The sequence below is a fragment of the Anser cygnoides genome, chromosome 4 (genome assembly GCF_040182565.1).
Source record: "Anser cygnoides isolate HZ-2024a breed goose chromosome 4, Taihu_goose_T2T_genome, whole genome shotgun sequence".
NCBI lineage: Eukaryota > Metazoa > Chordata > Aves > Anseriformes > Anatidae > Anser > Anser cygnoides.
In genome coordinates, this window is record NC_089876.1 from 17,737,820 (window position 1) to 17,756,947 (window position 19,128).

Sequence of the window (19,128 nt, forward strand, 5' to 3'; positions counted from 1 at the left end):
CTCACCTCCCTGTGGAAAGAACTGAGAGTAAATCTCTTTGAACGTTTCTTCATTGACAACACCACTGGGACATTCCTGGAAAAAGTTAAACACAAGAAATAAATAGTGTTGAATCTGGTTCAGGCAAATCCTGTGTGCAGGAGACCATCGAGAACACGTACATGATCGTGAGAGTTTAACATGCTGCAAGAGCCTGATTTTGCACTTTAAACCAAATATTAGAGCATTAAATGTGCATCACTTTGAAGTGTCTTGTTAAAGAGAAGGGACAAAAAAAATGGACAAAAGTTACTTCTGTGCCATTTCTTCTCAATTTCAGTACTGAGAACTGAGTGATGGGTGTGAGCAGCAACCGCTGTGCTGCAGTGCATGGTGCTGTCGGTGTCTCCACAGGCCATGGGCGATGGCTCCTGCAGCTGCAAGTAGCACTTATGTAGCATGGAAAACAAGCAGGACTGCAAACTACATTTGCAGTTAGACCTGTCACAGAAGGTCTTAATCAAGCCTTGCAAATCCTTCTGCCTTTTTACATCTTGTTCATAAACTGAAATATATAAGCAAGAATGAGCAGAATGTGTCATAGTAGGGCAATTTCAGAGAAAATGAAACAGAAGAGAAGAAAAGAGAAGATTAGAACACTGTACTTTACAAAAATGGCATATGTAAAGAGGTAGGAAAAACGGAATACAGTTTCAGTTACTAAGTCATGCAGTAAAAATCAAAGGCAAGACTGCTGTATCTAGTCCTAAATTTGCAAGGTTGAGCAGATAGATGACTTTAGGCAATGCACTTAATTTCTTTTTGCTTTAATTCCTTCCTTAATACAGTGGGTGAAAAAAAGCCTGGCAAACTCTATAAGGCAAAAGTATTTCTAGAAACATAAAAAAGAAAGTAAGAAAAGTGAAATAGTGAAGGTTCATAGTTCAGTTTCTTTGTCCATTGCTATGCTATTCAGACTGATGGCTCCAATTTATGTGCTCCTAGTCTGGAGCACTGGGGAAAGAAAATAGCTTCATGTGAAGATAAAGAACGGTGTAACATCATTTGCCAATATAATAACAGCTTTCCCTGTGACGGCAAATGATATTTCTATTAGATCAAGTAAGGAACACTGAGATATTCATAGCTTTGACAGCTTATGTGAAGAAACAAATAGCATAATCTTGCTAATTGAGAGATGATGCACTGCCTGAAAAACATGTCAGATCTGTAGATCTAGGATTATTTTGATTTATGTCACTTACTCTCAGCAAAAATCAGATCTTCACCATAACTAAGAATGTGCAAACACATGGTAAGAAACAATTCTGTTTGATCAGAACAGGCAAACAGACAGCAGTCATGGAGACAGAAGTACAAAACTATTTATTCCTGGTCACAGAGGCTGTCACTGATGGAGGCAGAATCAGAGCACAGGTAAGACTAGCTCTATACTGTCTGCTGGGCCACACTGCCTTTCAAATCAAGGCCTTTTGGGGAAGGGGGACAGCAAAATGAATCTAAGATATCCACCCTTTGTCAGGTAACGAGCAATCCATTAATTGAGGTGGCATTCCCTGTCTATTAGATATTTGGGTGTGAGGGTTTTCTAAAGTGTCTCTGCTTTCCCATCTTCCAAAACGCCCTGTATTCAGGTGCTCTAGAATCTCTATGGTCCCTCAAGGATTAACATGCTGCTTGTCTTCTGATGTGAAGCCTTTCAGAGTTGTATAAATGAAAGCAAAAGACCAGTATATTTACTTTAAAACATCGGTGAAGCATTGAGATACTCATTGATATAACAATATATTTATTCTATGTAGAAAATGTAACAAAGGCATTTCACAAGTTCCTCTTCTAAGCATACGTTGATATTTATTTTACATCATTACCAGACCTGCTCAAGCAAGAGTAACACAACCTTCTCTCTGAGACAAACGGGAATGTGAAAGGACAATGCAATATTTTAAAATTTAGGAAAAGAAGTCATAGCTTCTTTCTGTTCTGCATGTATTTTCTTTTCAGACAAAAAGCTAGGAACATTTTGAATGAACTGAAAAAGGAAAACCCTGAACATTTGAATTTGTACAACTCAGATTCTGCAATATATATACATAATTATTTTTTTTCTGAGAAACTTAATGAATGACAAAACATGTATTTATGTTTATCTCAGTCCATGAATTATTAACATGTAAAGCTATTTTTCTACCTTTTCCTTTGATGAGAAAGGAAATACTCATATTCAAAATATGCTTATCTTGCAAACAGCGCTCTCCTCTTTTTTACAGTAAGTTGTATAGCCACAGGAAATACCAACACTGCCAACAGTGCCAGTCCTTAGTCTAAAGCTGCAAAGTGACTCCCATTTCCTGATTGCATTTCAATGTTGCCATGCTAGAGGAGAATTAGAGGTATTGTGGAAAAATTTGTCTGATTTATTCTTGGCTAGTTTAAAATAAGTTAGCAGACTGTTTTTATAGAAGTAAACAACTTACAGACCTTACTTAAAGGCAGTGCTTCTTTCTGTCACTTAACTGCAGTTTCACCACACTGTTTGAAAGGAACACTGCTTGAAAAGGCAACATACTTTCACAGAATTGTATATTAGTAGAGGCAGTAGAGTAGATAAATACAACCTCTTGAATTTATCTAGGCTGACCCTCTGTATTTACCTCCTGTCTTTACCACAGCATTGGCAGTAACAGCTTAATTTTTCAATCTCTGGAGATTTGTTGTAATGGTATCTTAAGGACATTCATTAAAAATCTGCAATGTTGGCCAATTACTCTTATCAGAAATACCTAGTTCAAACTTTTCTTTCTTTGTGTTGAGTCTTTCCTTTGAGATTCTACAACACTGTGAACAGATCTCTTCTCAAGTAATTTTAATCTAAATATATATGTAGCCAACATCATTTACGTCCAAGAATATTCTTTTCCTGACTCATAAATCTGGCTTTATCGTATTTATCAGGACAGAGTATTTCTCTAGTTCTCTGTATTTCTCTTGTTCTGTGGAAGATATTTAATATTGTAGTTGTTAAATATGCGCCATGGCTTTACGTCGAGTTATTGCTGACTTCTTCCATCATACCAACTGTAATTAAAAAATGTTTCTAAGCTTTCATTTATAAAAGAAAGGAAAATAATTCAAAAATAGTTTGAACGAAAAATGTGAGACATTTAAACCATTTCCTATACTCTTCTTTTCCTCCAGATGTATATAATTTATTCTGTTACAGAAAAATAACTGTTTGACAGTCTTTTAAAATTGCATTACAGATGCATTATATATTCCTTCTGGAGAAGAAAAAAAAAAAAAAAAAAAAAGGAGCATAAGTTCATCTTGAACTGTTTTTTCCTGAGTCCAGTCCTCTCTCCTTTAAAGAGAGAATAAGATAAACTGACAGAAAGAAGAGACAGAGAATAATAAATATGATTCTGCCTTTTGATGATTTCTCTCGCTTGCAATTTTACTGCTGGGAAATTACACCTCCAGTACATGGTCTTGTGAACTACTCCAAAACCTGTAAATTATTTACAGGCTTCATGCTGTCTAAGCTGTCTTTTAAAAAAAAGCATTTATAAGAATACTGCAACGGGTGGACTCATTTTTACCACCTAATCAACACCCTTTTTAGACAAGAGGCAAACCCAAAAAGACAAAAAAGGAGAAACAGAGAAGTGTAGCAACAAGAATGAAGGAAAAAAAACCCAACAAAACAAAAGAAAAAAACACACAAGGCTCAGAGTTTTGTCTGCAAAATAAACAATGTATGATGGATGAAGCTGTATTAGGAGCTTTGGCAATTTTACATATATTTTATGTATAGGTTATTGCATGTCAACTTCTGCATCCCATGCTTTATCTGCTGTCAGTGTTTGTTCTGCCTCATTTCAGATAAACATTCACATCTATTGATTTAATTATCTCTGACTAACAATATTTTCTCTTTTTTGCATGTATATCTATTCTGACTGAAAATTTAAATTTACCATGAGTACATAATATAATGGAAAATCATATAATTCTGAAATAACATGCATATGCTTTAAAGCTAATTTTAGCAAAATCCCCACAACCCAAACCCACAGTGGCTTTTCATAGTTCAGGCCAGTTCTGAATTTTGCATTCAAGTATAGTAGGACATTGATCAAATCATCATGAAAATTTAAAAAATGGCCTTCATTCAATAACATAATGTAGGTCAAATTAATAATGAAATCCAGGCAAATATTCACCTCATGAAGTTCAACCTGAATCTCAGTGCTTTACATCTGGGAAGAAATACTCCTTTGTGCTGGTGCAAGCTGTGAAGTGACTGGCTGAATGTCAACCCTGCCAAAAAGGATGTGGGGTGACAGTGGATGTCAAGTTGAGTGTGACAGTGGATGTCAAGTTGAGTATGAGCCAAGGAAAATATTCTTACTGCAAATAAGACAAACCAACCAATGAGCCATAGCCAGCAGGCTGAGGGTGCTAGGGTCTCTGCTTGGCACAGTAAGGAGCACAGGCTCGGGTCCCTCCCAGGGATGTGGAGAAACTGAAGAGGGTTTAGCAGAAGGTCACAAAGGCTATCAGGATGGAGGGCACGTGGCCAATAAGAAGAAGTTGAGAGAGCTGGGCTTGCTTAGTCTAGGTCAACACTAAGGGATGAGCTATGAGCTAGTAGCAGCTTACCTGAAAGGCAGTAACAGATAAACAGCCAAACAGCTGGTAGGAGCAGACAATTTAACAGTGGCCACAGTCTGAGTTTTATGAGTTTTGTTGTCCTAACTGGACGTTAGGACAAACTTTTTCACGCTTCTTGTACACTGAAGTGTGGTGATGTTTGAGGTAGCCCCTAATTTCAGTGAGAATTTGTGCTGTTGAACAGCCTTGGCAGAGTTTTTGTGTGCACTCTCTGCTTCCAAAGCTGCATCCCTGAAGTTCATTTAAATTTGCTGTATTTTTCTGTTTGTTGTGATTGAAGCATAGGCATAGGCCTTCTTATGTCTTTCATATCTGCAGAAAATTGAGCCATATGATAATTGTACAATTCACATGAGTTGCAATACTAAATTAATTTCTCCCACCTAGACATACAATTTTGCTTTTGGATTAAACACCTGGTTTTATTCAGGAAAAAAAAAATCTATCTATTTGGTGTTTATCCAATGCCCATTGTTGTATACTTGACTTCCCATGGGAAGACATCAACAGCTATGTGGTAAAATTACTCAGTAAAATTATCAGCAAATCATTAGTCAGTGTCATATCTAATAGAAACATTTTTCTTAGTGTTGCTATGCTCATATGTTATATCAGCAAATTTATACCTGAAATTTACAGTGTTTTTTCTAGGCTTATGAAAAGTTTAACCACAAAAGAACTCAAATGATCTGCAGATTCATTGACTAGAGAATTTAGTACTATATAAATTATCTGGAACAAGCCCACTGACACTCAATGCACAAATTACTCCTGTCGTGTTCCTCCTGTGACATAAAAAGTGTGCCAAAAGTAGCACACATAAGGAACTAAGGTTACAAACAGTGCCTCCAAGGATCGAAATGATAGGGACTTTGGTGAAAGACATCTAACATAGTCTCACTATGCCTTGGAACTAAGAGAAAAAAAACAGATAAATCTCACTCTGGAAGGGCCTCTTCACATCCTGACACACATTGCTATTAACACTACATCCACATTAAAGACTTTTGCTAGAATGGCTGTGTGTATCAGGTATTATGCTTCGGCAGTTGAGCCAAACAGGTATTTGTAGCACAGATATGAGGCTAGATCCAAAAAGAATGAGCCTTATAAATCTTACCAACTGCCTCTTTCAAAACCTTAATCTGAATCTCTAACCCTCAATAGCCTCTATGTATTTTGCCAACTCACTTCAGTTAATAGTGGTCTCGCTCCTGACTGCTGCTATTTAGGTAACAGCTCTGTAGCAATGGGACCATGTGAAAAGTAAAGCTGAATACCCAACAGCCAGAAGGGCGAGCGGTTACAAAGCAGAAGGGTGAGGGTGGAAGGAGCAAAGAAAAATAGAAAAAGTTATCTCAAGCAAGCAGTGTCACATTTTAAAAAAATGTTTTTTGAGTTTGTTGAAATAACTAATGAGATTTAAGTGCTGTAATGATTAAGCTGCTGGATCATTAGAAATGCATATATCTCATGTTTAGATGGGATAATTGGCTGAGCAGGGGTGGTAAACTTCTACTGCACGAAGTTAAAGTTTCAGAATAAAAACAAAAACTGGAAGCAACATAAAAGCCAAAGAGCAACAATGGCATCAAGATGGTAATTTCAATGTCAAAGTTTCTGAGGTGTTTAATTTTCCTGCCTACAGCTGCAAAACACTACAGCTTATTTCAAAAGACTCCTTTGAGTGCCTGCTGATTATTGTAATATCACAGTTTACCTCCAAAACAGGGTGCACACGGTGACCACAGTTGTTTTGATTTTTTTTTTTTTTCCCCAGATGCAGCTGTCCATTCAATTCAGCCCTGTCGAATGATGGAACCTGTCCCTGTTAGTTTCTGCATTCATCGCCCTCCAATCTACAGGGAGAGTTTTTCCTGGCTTGCTGTCTCTCAGTTCCTCTTTTCTCTTTACCCTTGCAATAGGATGCGCCAAGCTCTCTTTCACATATTCTCTGATTCATGGAAGGTCTATCAAGTCCCCTCTGAATCCCCACTTCTCACAATCTCCAGCTCACGTTCTCTTCCTTTTCATCAGCTCCTTCATAGACTTTAAGTGTGTTATCACCAAACATTACCCCATTTATCAGACATAACAGTGCAAAATCAAAAAGAGAAGGCATCAAATGCAAGTTTTTGGTCAAACTACAAAAATCCCATTTCCCTTTTAAGAACAAACACATTCTGTGAAAAGCATTAAAGAATATCTTGTGTAATATTCTGTATTCCTACTTTGTTTCAAAACTTGCCATGTGCTGTTTCTGTAATATAACCTAGGAAAAGTATGCAGAGAGAGAACCCTTTTCTGGAAAAGGAAACAAAACAAACAAACCCCAAATAACAACAAAGCAAACCAACAAACCCACAGAACAGGTGCATTCAGGATTGCCAGCCTGAGGGAATGCAAGCAAGAGCAGAATGTTACATTGTTACGGCCAATTCCTGTGGCAAACCGGAAAACCCAGTGCTCTCCCAGTAGCTGCAGTGGTTGTAGGCCATGAAAGAGGGTTGATATTAATTTGGCAAGCAAATGCAATATAGAAAAAATAGTTACTCTTATCATCTTTGAATAGTTTTCTTTAATGTCTAAATAAGAATGCATGCTACCAATGAAAATAGGTTTTTATTTTGACTAGGTGTTATGTTAGGTGTTTAATTTCAAATAATTAATGGCAGTGAAGCTGCACATGCATGTAGATGTTAGTTAGGAGAAGCTTATATATTAAGTTAGTCTAAGCAATCCCATAGCCTGCTGACACAGGAAGAAGAGAATTCAATGTCCACTTATTTCTGCTTATTTCTCTAGGGCTACTGCAGGAACTGGATTTTTACAATTGTACTATTCCTTGCTTATTTGAAATTTAGCTAACATCCAGCTGATATGACATAAAATGATTTAGTCATGTCTGCAGGAAATTGAATGTACTTCAAGCAGAGTAGGACACACAAATGCAAACTAGACTAAACTTGTTTATATTTATACTTAACAAAATTGTTTATATTTTATAAGCATCTTGCTCCTGGATGTATGCTGAATTTGTTAGCTTATGTTTGTAAAAGCACACCCACGAAGGAGCACAAGGAGCACAATGGCAGTGCCTGAGCCCAGCTGCTGCAGCGTACATAAGTATGTGCTTATATATATGAGCTGAGCTCCCTGCTCAGACAGAGTGTGGAGCAGGATGAAGCTGTTGGTACTGCCCGTGTTTGTGTGGCTGCTCTGGGTGTCTGCTCATGATCTGTGTGGCCAGCCACATATATATGTATATTTGTGGTGTCCACATATGCTCTATGGGCATGTACTTCTTCGGCCTTGCTGTTGGTTGGATCTGGAGACATGGAGAGGTAACAGCCTCTTCTCTCTCAGGCTGTGGAATCTGGCCTCATATTTTTCACTTAACAAATATAATTCTTCCATGTGTTTTATTTAATATGCTTATATAATTCAATATGTATTATTCATATTCCATACATTGGTACTGTACTGATTTTACTTTGGAATACCTTTAGCTTTAAAGATCTGTTTATCTAATGCCAATCAGGCTAAGTTAGTTTCAACCACCCCTAAAATTCTGTACTGTGAAAAAATAAGTTTCTAATTTATTGTCATTTAAACAAACAAAAAAGTGATTTTTTAACTAATTTATCTATAATAATATAAATCTATTTCATCATTTACATATTTACCAGGAATAAATTTCTATTTATTTTTAAATGAGTGCTTGTGTGATTAACTTTATGTCCTGAAAGTATTCTTAGAATACAGGGTTCAATTTTGATACTATTTTTTTTCAGTAAACAGGCCAAACATAGAAGAAGTGATCTTTGTGACAAATAGGCTGGGAGGCATTACTGGAGTTCAGATCACATTATTGGGCACCATAGGAGAAACACCAAGAGCAGGAAGAAAAACATCAGCATCTAACATAAATGAGATGATTTTAGAAGGACTTCAAAGCAGATGGTACAAACAAAATGAGGTTTTGGGGGAAAGAAGGGCTTGATTTCATTAAAGGAAAAGCAAGTGCAGTCTGAAAAATATCTCAAAAGATATGCTTAAAAGCGTTGTTATGCACTAGCCTATGAAGCAGCCTCAAAAAAAAAAAAAAAAGTAATTTCAGAGAAAACCTCTCTTGAAATATTTGAAATGTGGCTGAATAAACCACTGGAAATTAAGGCTGTGAAAATTAACCTGGGAATAGTTAGATAGTTCAGAAGACCTTTTTCTTTTCTTTTTAATACAGATTTAAAATATCTCAGACAATCATATTTATGCCTTTTTTTTTTCCTTCTAATTACTTCTAGAAGAAGCGGTAACAGAAAAAAATAAAGTGGGGTGAGGGGAGCAGCAGTTTTCGTGCCACAGTCAGATACCTCTAAGAGGGAGAAACAAATTCATGGAGATTGAACTATAAGCAAAGTATTGTCCATTAAGGGTAGGTAACATTTCAAGGGGTTACTTCTCCTATGGATTAAAAGAAACCCTGTCTTTCTAATCTATTATAGAGCATCATTTCTCTGAAACAGCTTCTTTGAACCAGAGTCTTCTGAAGTGCAGTATTGTCAGTATTTTGGCTCCTCTTTATGAAATTAGATGAATGACATCTAATTTCCTTTGTATTGATTTATCATTCAACACTTCCACATCAAATGGGAGCTTTGAGGAAGATTTTAGGAAATCAACATCTGTATGAGATAATTGCACTGACTGTAGAAGAGATACCTACTTTGGTTCTTTTGATCAGGCAATTATATTTTTCCCCCATCCCCTGAGTTTCTCTTGAGCTTTGCTATTTCCCTACTATAAAACCCAGATGGTCAAAGGACTGGGGGTGATAGGACTGGCAGGATGACATCTCAAATTCCTCACAAAGGATGAGAATTGTTTTTATTCTATTTTTACAGCTATCATTTTAGGGTCTGGTCAGGTCTATGGTATGATGGAACAAGTCCAGACCTCAGATGCCTTTCTTCTGAAAAGTTCTTTAGGGAAATACTGTTAACTACCAAAGGGGAAAAAAAAAAAAAAAAAAAAAAAAGTGTTTTTCTGACAATTATACTCCAGGAAACACAGAACTCCAGCACTTGCTGCTAACCTACATACAAAACTGTTTAAGTACTATCTATTATTGTAGAAAAAGCTTTTCTATACGAAAGCAGAAAAGGCTTTTTGCTTTCCAAGTCATTGCCATGGACAGCAAACAAAGACAGTATACCTGCTTGCTTGAAAGGGAGAGATGAGCAGAGGTAGGCTACAGCAAGAGGGTTAGTAGCAGAGAATGAACACGTGTTGGAGGTTTCCTCATTGGTTGTGGCAACCGCACAGGTGGAAATAGTTTTTTTGTTTGTTTGTTTGTTTTTCTGGGGGTGATCTATGCAGGTGAAACCATACAGCTGAGACTGCCAAGTTGTATAAATAGTATCTCATACTAAAGACAAAAAAAGACCCTCAGTGTAAATAAGAAAGTGTCGTTTCCTTCCTTCTGCCACACAAGGGAGTCCCCTCTGTAGTTTTAAATCCTCTTACACTGGTTTAATAGCTGGCTTACTAGCTACTCAAGCCAACAGATAGGTGTCTTCTTATTCATGCCAGTTACCCATAAACAGAGCATCAGTTAATTTTCTCAGAGAAAATAATTCTTTAAACAACTCAGAATATTTACTCTAATCACTTTTCATATTTCATTGAATAATTAAAATGTTTTGCTAGCTGTTCTAACATTTTAAAACTATATTTATTTTAATGAATGAATTATTAATATTATTATTACTGATAAACAAAAAAATGTCAAGATAGTGTGTGTTTGGGTATGCCAGAAATACCAGACATGGACTAATTCAAGGACTTTTTCCCAACTAAGCATAATTCTTATTTCCTAATTGCACTATGTCTATTTAAAGTAAAACACATACAAATTGTAGGACAAAGTGTAGTTAAAACACTATTATAGCTGAAGGAATTTCATATAATATTTGTTCTCAAATGCTTCCTGGAGTAAAATGAAGATTAATTGAAGCCTTTCCTGCTTTGTAGGAGTGCTGAAAGATCCGGTACGTTAATATGTGTAATACAGATGAAGATTCTCAGAAAATAGGAATTTTACAAGTCTAAAACACAAGGTGTTTTGTGGCTGTTTTTTTTTTTTTTTTCCCCCAAGTCATTCTTTATTACACTTCGTGAAATTACTCTTATGAAAAAAAATAATTCTAAGGCCAGAATTATTATTCTTTTCATCTGTGGAATATTATCCCCAGTATGTACAACGATATGTTATATATACGAATGAGTATGTTTGTAATGACCTATCTCTAGCGTGATGGATTTTCACTCATTTTCTCTAATGAGTAACTTCTGCTCTATTCAATTACATTGAAAACCACTGGTGTTTTTAATTCCAATTATCACTTCTACTTTTTGTGTTATCAGGAAAAGGACAGCTATTAATTTAACCTCCTGCCTATTGAAACTGAATTAGCTCTTGGTTGAGTTTTTTTTTTTTTCTTTTTTTTTTCTGATTAGATTTCTCATCTTATTTTTCTCAGATGTAGGCTATAAAAAAAAAAAAAAAAAAGTGCCTTCACAGCTCCTTTCCTTTATTGAAACAATTCTTGTTTTACATTTTTGAAAATAACTTCAGTGCAACCGTATAGAAAAATGCTATATCATGGACAAACAGCGATGAATGCTGAAATGTGTTGATGAAATAGAAAAGGGTGGTTTTTTGTGTGTGAAATGGTAAGGGATGGTTACCTCAGTCTTTTGTCGTGATCCCTGCTCTAAATCCTTCCTGTGAATTTGCCCATTTATGGTTACAGATATAAAGCATAAGCAGTTTTTGCAGGAGGAGCTGGAATCCTGGAGTCATTCCCAAATGGAGTGCCCTGATTATTGGGTCTGAAGGGATATCCTTCCTTTCGATTTTTCCTCCCTGGTCTAACGTGCAGTAGAATTTAGCTAATGGCTCATGGGGATATCATCACGGGTGTTGAATTACCTTTTCTTTCACGTATGCTGCAAGCTTGTTGCTCAGTAGCAACAACCTACAACTCATGGAAACCAGTGGACTTGAGAGCATCCAATATGATCTGACTGATCAGATCAGTCTCCATTGACATCCATTGATGAAATACATGTAAGAACTGTGTTCAAGAACTGCGTTTACCTGTTTTCATCAGGTAAGACTCAATGCCTCTTGTTTGAATTTAGCCATCTGCATAAGAATTATGATAATGCTTCCCAGTGGCACAGCAAAGATGTACGAGGGTCTGAGGCGCCCTCTGAAGTATACTTTAACAAACACAGGCCTCTCCCCACCCCCTGCTTACTATGGCGGTTCCAGAGGAAAACAAGCAGAAAAGGAGGAACTGGCTCACATCCAGCATGTGTGACTTCACACTGTAAATAACAATCAACGCTTTGGCTGCTTCTCCCATGCAGTGGGCTAGATGCCAGCAGAGCTTTTAATCAGTGCTGCTCTTTATTTAGTGGTGCCTGCTACCCACTGTAATTTTTAGTTTCCTATTATTAGCACTGGCAGTAAAACAACAGTAAACAACACAACTAAAGCTTTGAACTTAAAAGCTCACCCCAAAGCCTGACACACCAAAACTTTATAGATGAGTCCCTGGCATCTGAAAGGTGCTTACTGTTTCTGTCCTTGCTTCTCACTACAGGAGGGCATTTTACAATCCCAACTTCACACATAGGCAGGAGCTATAATTAAATTAAATGTAGCAGAACCCATGCTTCATATACTGCGTGGTGCAGTTTGTTGTAAACACTTGGCAAAGACAAAGTACTTACACTCTTGGGACAATCTGTATTTAGCCTGGCACTGCGTTTCATTCACTCTCGTGAGAAGTTTTATCAAGTCCCTTCATATCAGCTGAGTTCTCAGGTGAGAGCAGGAGAAATAGTCCCTTACCAGCCAATGCTAGTTGCCCAGGTTGCACTCCCTTAAACCTTGTCAAGTAATATCCTTGAATGGGATGAAGAACATCACCAGTCCCTACCAGTTGTCTAAGTATAGACCACTTCCCTACTTTGAAACCATGGAGGCCATTATTTTATGTTTCTTACATGAGAGAGAGAGAATAGAATTTAGATAGAATTTAGGAGCTCAGTTGATGCTTTTGTTGGTGCTCCTTGTAGTCTTAGAAATTGGAAAATGCATGGAGGATGAATCTGTACAAACAGCTTTCTGCTAAAGGGTCTGATGCTCTCATGTTGGCAGACTAGCACAATCTATCATCGTTACTAATATTTTATAATCATTACTGAAAATGAGAAAGCCTGAATTTAGGACAAAATATTTATGAAGCAACCTCAGTATGTTGGGGTTAGAACTATATTTTGTTTAAAACTCTGTTTTTGTTGTTGTTTCTTTGTTAGAGTCAGTGGTTGATACTAAGTACTGACACTGTTTTAATCATGAAATAAGAACACTGGGTTTTGCATTCCTGCGACACATCTGCATGCAAGACATTTGGCTCCCAACTCATATTATTTCAGTATTTTTCAGAGTGGTAGTTCTTTTTTTCTTTTAAAGACATGCAGTGGTAAAGGCAGACAGATCAATATTTGGTTAGTGCTAGCTATTATGAAAACCTCTGAGGAATTTCAGCCCCTACAGGATCCTGTCAGCTTGCAGAAACGGCAAAGAGCATGAAAGTCAAGGGGGAGTAGGTTAGGAACTGGAAATCAAACATTGTATTCATTATTTATATTACATATAGTAATACATTTATCCTTTAACAAAGGTTTTTGCTTTCTCTGCTACCAACACTTTCTTGCAGAAGAGCCTCAGCATTACAAACATAAGAACAGAATTGCTTACCTACATAAATGTTTACAAAACTGATCTTGAAGTTGGCATAAATAAGACCTGATTCACCAAGTACAGTGGTGAAAATCAGACACTATTGAAGGGCAGTGAAATATGTGAAGCTTCTGTGTTTGAGATCCATATAAAGGAAGAAATATATATATATTCCTATATATATTCCTTCCTATATATGTAGGAAATTTCTTCCTATATCCATAGAAAGAAATGTTTCTTCCCAATTCACAATGTGAGGGCATTGTACCTTGTCCTGGAGGCTTTTTGGCATTCAATGTCTGCCATATGTTCCATGTCACAAAATGTCACGTGCACTTGTCCAACCTGCTGCACACCACACCTACATTTCCTTTATTCTGTTACCCAAAGAGGTCATCCCCAAAGTACGGAGAAGAAACCTGATTAGTAGAGTAGTGCTGTTCATGGTAATCATGGACAGACCAGGGTAGGCTTCATGGCAAGGCTTTGGGACATGAATCTAAACGCCTTTGAGAAGGAGGAATGAACAGCTCCATAAGACAGGGAAAGATGTAGCATTGCTACTTACAGATGAGATGTTGTTTCTATAATTCAGTAAAAGACATGAGAAAACCATCAGAATGCAATTTAAAGTTTAGTCAGAAATATAAACTAATAACATCTTTTAGCACAGCAAAAAATCTTAAGTTACATAAATCAATCTCCTTTAGATTGTTCTGAAGACTCCACTGTCTCATAGTTAGATACTTGATACATATTTTTTTTTGGTAGCCTTTCTAAAATTTGTCAAGTAAGTCACATCACTGGAATTGAATGCTGAGATAAACCTAAATAAATGGTGATGGAAATTTGCTGGGATATTTTTGTGAAAACGAACAGCTTAGAAAAATATAAAAGAAGCTGAAGATGTCCCAGTTAGAACAGACAAAGGAAAAAGATAACTGGAGAATCAGACACATCTGAAAAAGAGTTATGTGTTATACAGGGTAGGCCTAAGAGAGATTTCATTTCTCATAGTGGTATCAGTCCTTTAGGAGATTCATTGAGGATGAAATTGTTTGGCGTAAAAACTTCTTGCAAAACCTGCCAAGTTTAAGGCACTTAAAAACATAAAACTTTTCTCTGTTCCATAGCTGCAGCTTCCGCAGTTGTTCTGCAGAACAAAATTTAAAAAAAAAAAAAAAAAAAAAAGACTTTTACAGCTTGGGCTCCATTACAAAGGATAGTACTACATCTTTGGTGCAGTGGAGCAGATGCTGTATGACTTTATTTCATTTTTTCAACAGTACTGGAAATGCAATGGAGTTTTTGGAAATCAAATTCAGTGTTGTTATTTGATCAAGTCTGAGGGACGATTATGAGAGTCAAATCTGAAGAACTATATTTCTTAAAGATAAGAAAGAAAAAATAATTGATCCCTGAGCATAAGCTTATAGCCAGTTCATGGTGTGTTTAGTGGTGAAACCGTTACATTAATTGAAAAGAGATGTGTTTCAATGTTAGGATCCTAATTAGATCTCAGCTGGGAGACAGAGGAAAACTTCATAGAGGGCCCTGAGGTTTGCCAAAAGCTGCTGCTCCAAGGCAATCTGAATGCAGAAGGCATCTTGTTTGCAGGTCCTCTGTTTAATAACTGAGAACTCTGAAGAAGCCCAGCATGCTCCCACTTGAACTGAGGCAATATCTTGATGTGTAGTCTGTCATGAAAGAAAAAATTTTTCTGAAGAAACCAATACAAGGATCATATTTTATCCAGCAAGGGGCAACAGGGACAGGTACTTGTTTATCTACTGGTAAAAAATAAAATAGAATTAGACTACATGGGGGTGTTGCCTCATGGACATATCTTCCTCTGGGACTAGACTGGAAGATTTTAGAGCCAATTACCACTAAATTATGGTTGTCTGACAGACTGAAAGAATGTGGTGTTCTTTTCATCACAGACAGATAAAGCAGTGAAGGACAAATCAGCTGAATGAAACCGTAACAGCCACTTTTCTACAGCCCTGGAGTCCCTGAGAAGATATTCTTATAGTGAAAAACACATGTAGAAATTAAAAAAAAGTAAAATAGGATCTTCATCACATCTAGGCATATTCCATTAAAGTCAATGAGGATTTGCCATTGACTTTAAAAGAGGCAGGTTTTTTATTCTAGAAGAATAAAATTATAAATTCAGGAGCTAAATGTTACAAGTATCCAGAACTATCTGTAGGGGTTGTTAAAAGCAGCTAATCAAATCTTTCATTACTCTTTGGTGTCAAGATGAATTTAATTTTGCGTTTGCTCGAATATCTCTGTTGTTTTATGCTGTGCCACTCTCCTTTTCTGTCTTGTTCTGGAGGAAAGTAACAAGCATTGCTGGTTTAAAAATTCATTAACAGTAATGAATCACCCACTTTGCTGTGATTTTTACTGACGACTCATTATTCTGGATCTGGAGACACACTAAGAGCTTTTGCCCTAGAAACTTTGGAAAGAGGTGGGAAAAAAAAAAAGTGAGGTGAACTGGATTGTTCAATGGGATAATACAGAAGTTAGTTATTGAACCTGGATTTCATAGAATCATGGAGGCATAGAATGGCTTGGGTTGGAAGGGACCCTAAAGCTCATCTAGTTCCAACCCTCCTGCCATGGGCAAGGACGCCAAACACTAGACCAGATTGCCCAGGGCCTCATCCAATCTGGTTTTGAATACCTCCAGGGAGAGGGCATCCACAGCTTCTCTGAGCAACCTGTTCTAGTGCCTCAGCACCTTCCGAGTGAAGAATTTCCTCCTATCATCTAATCTAAATCTCCCCTCTTTTAGTTTAAAACTGTTACCCCTTGTCCTCTCATTGTCTGCCTGAGCAAAAATTTGCTTTCCATCTTTTTTATAAGCCCCCTTTAAATATTGAAAAGCTGCAATAAGGTCCAAAGCTGCATATTGATCCAAACAAGCAAAAGCTGCATATTGATCCAAAGCTCAGTAGCCTGGACAGTACATTTCCTGTTCACCTAGGTTCAGTGGTTGCTGCTGATAAGTATGATCTCAAGCACAATCATGTACCTGTTGATATCTACAACTGCTGGTAAATAGCTGACCAAGGTCAAATATTGTTATATCCAACTACTGCAGGTTCACTTATAAAAATTAGTCTTGACACATGTTTTTTTGTGAGGCCACAGTAATGGTAGTGCATGTTGGAGATGGTAAATGGAGCAAGTAAATCACCATTAGAAATACCACATGGAGTGTTTCCTAGATCAGTTGTTTTTTTTCAGACATGAGGTTACTGTTGTTTCCAGTTGATAGATATGGAGCTTGGTCATGGAGCATGTTCATTGCTCAAATATACCGCCCACAGAACACACATTTCACTCTTAATGCAGAGGAATTCAGCCTTCATTTTTTTCTCCTGTAAGGATGAACTTTGCTGTCTCCAGCTCCTGGGAAAGTTCAGTTTCCCACAGTCAACAGCCTCCCTACTGCTGCTCCCCACTTTGTTCCCAGGGTGTGTTTGAGGAAGCTTTAATCAAAGGCTGAGAAGCAATCTCTCAGATAGCCAGGGACACTGAAAGGTTTTGGCTGTCAGAGCAGAGACATTAAATTAGCCAGTTGTCAATGTGGAGCCCATGCAGGCAGTGAAGTACTAGTATAATGTGCTTTGCAACCCAGAAGGCTTTTTAGTGTGGTAGTTAGGGTTTTAAAGGTGCATGGCAGTTAATAAGCCAGCTGGAGAGCCAAAATGCTAGTGTTTTTAGATTTGTAGCTTCATGCTGTGTTTACTGAATCACTGTCTTCTGCGTTATTGGTTCCTATTTCTTCTGTTACACTCATTGTATCCAAAGTTTTTTAACTGTATTTCACAATGGAATTGATTGGGTTGAATAAATTCCCTTTCTTGAAAGTTAACATGAGAATCATTCACATAATCTGATAATATAATCCACACAAATGTCCATCTGATCTAAAGAATGTTGGATCTGCTAGAAAATGGATTTCAGACTTTCCCTCAAATGCAGAGGCAGGTTGGTCCATGACGTGTGATATTTTTCCATGGCACTACAGAACTTGACCCTGATGCTTTGGCATTTTTGATTTACTGTTTTATTTGAAGATTTATCACTGCCTATTTTTAGGACAGATGTAGATCAATTTTTTTTTTTTTTAAATTTCTTATAAAAAATTACTTCTGTGGAAAAAAAAAAAAAGACTCGTGCTTGTGAAGGTTTCAGTGCTTTCTGGCAAAGACTAGACATTGCTGATTTGGTAAAAATTGTCCAGGAATTTACACAGGCAAAAATGATAAAGATTCAAAATTATTTGGAAATTCCTGGCACACAGAACAGATCCATGAGTTCAGTACAATAAATAAATAAATAAATAAATAAAATTATCTGTAAAGTTTTGAAGTAATCAGGACCCAAATATTTGAACTGCACCATCTAGAAGTATCATCAGAACATGTATTTATTCCCTGTTCTCTTATTTTACAGGCTTAGCATGCTTATTTAAAATATTTGTGTCCAATCAGAGTCCCTGAATTACATTTTAACAGGGAAATAACTTGGTACAGGATTTAATACTGAATTATCTTGTTTTATATAAAAAAACCTCTTTGCAAAGATGAAAATCAGTAGCAAGAAATTTGAATCAAGACTTTTGAACACTGTTTTCTCAGCTGAAAAATGTGTTCACTAAAACTGTTTGTAGCTGTTACAGTTACTACTCATCCCCCTTCATGAAGAAAAGGGGACAGGTAGAAGAAGCAAGAATAAGAGGTGTCTCCTTGCTACATTTTTAAATGACAACATTCTTACGGGTGCATTGCACCAAATTTTACATCTCTAATGTTAGTGATGATGCAGAAACAATAATCCAATAATTTTGTGTAACTCAAGTAACAAGCTTTGTATCACAGTCCAGATGCAGCAAAAAGTAGCTGCAGTGAGCTGTAGCCAAAAGATATTTTGCTGGTCATAGTCCGGTACATAAACATTTATATTCTTCGGATCCACATGAAAGATCTATGGCAGAAAAAACGCTTTGCTGGTAGCTGGTTTTTGTTAAGCAGCTGGCTAGCAGAGCAGAAGGTATATACTGCACATAAAGTGTCAGCCTGGCATGACCGATGTTATGCCTTATGGTGAGCTCCATTAAGATCACACCAGAGCACTCAGCCACAGGAAAGGGTATTGCCAGTTTCAAATAGGAGGGGTGTGTGTGTGTGTGTGTGTGAAGCACACAGAGCAATACGATCCAACAAAAATATATTTAAAAAGACTCTTTTTTGGAATAAAGAAGAACTTTAGAGGCACTCCGCACTCTGCACTGCTATTGATATTGGGCGTTTAAAATCATGCTCTTTTTATATGGTTTATTAGTGACTTAGGACCTACATTTTTCAGAGATAACTCAGAAGTAAGCAATCACTATTATGAAGACAGTCTTTGCTGTGCTAGATGACAGTTTTTCCCTAGTGAACACAACATGAAGTATCTCCATGAACAGTAGTAAGTCATGAGATGAATAGAAGTGTAGGGACTGAGTTCATTATTAACTTTCAAAAAGAAGATTTCAGTCTCTGCCAGCAACTGTGAGACTAATTGAGATGAGTATCTCCACTGAATGCATTAAGGTCTGTAAATCTGTG

General features: G+C 37.0%; 2 protein-coding genes across 14 annotated transcripts in view; one reads left to right on the forward strand and one right to left on the reverse strand.

Moving 5' to 3' along the window:
• Positions 1-19,128, forward strand: part of PACRGL (parkin coregulated like) — an 80,519-nt gene that overhangs the window by 33,873 nt on the left and 27,518 nt on the right. Inside the window, exons 8-9 of one of the 4 annotated variants that reach the window (XM_013180662.3) lie at positions 1,320-1,416; positions 6,455-8,371. The exons of 1 other annotated variant lie outside the window; for it this stretch is intronic. In XM_013180662.3, the coding sequence (XP_013036116.2) occupies positions 1,320-1,394 (75 nt within the window). In that variant the 3' untranslated portion in view covers positions 1,395-1,416; positions 6,455-8,371. Of the gene's footprint in view, positions 1-1,319; positions 1,417-6,454; positions 8,379-19,128 lie in introns of those variants that run through there. 2 more of the 4 variants (XR_001206925.3, XM_013180673.3) reach the window with 2 other exon arrangements.
• The window catches only part of KCNIP4 (potassium voltage-gated channel interacting protein 4), a 433,785-nt gene that overhangs the window by 19,602 nt on the left and 395,055 nt on the right, over positions 1-19,128 (reverse strand). For all 10 annotated transcript variants that reach the window (XM_048062815.2, XM_048062812.2, XM_066995712.1 and 7 more), the window contains one exon: positions 6-75. In XM_048062815.2, the coding sequence (XP_047918772.1) occupies positions 6-75 (70 nt within the window). The remainder of the gene's footprint in view (positions 1-5; positions 76-19,128) is intronic.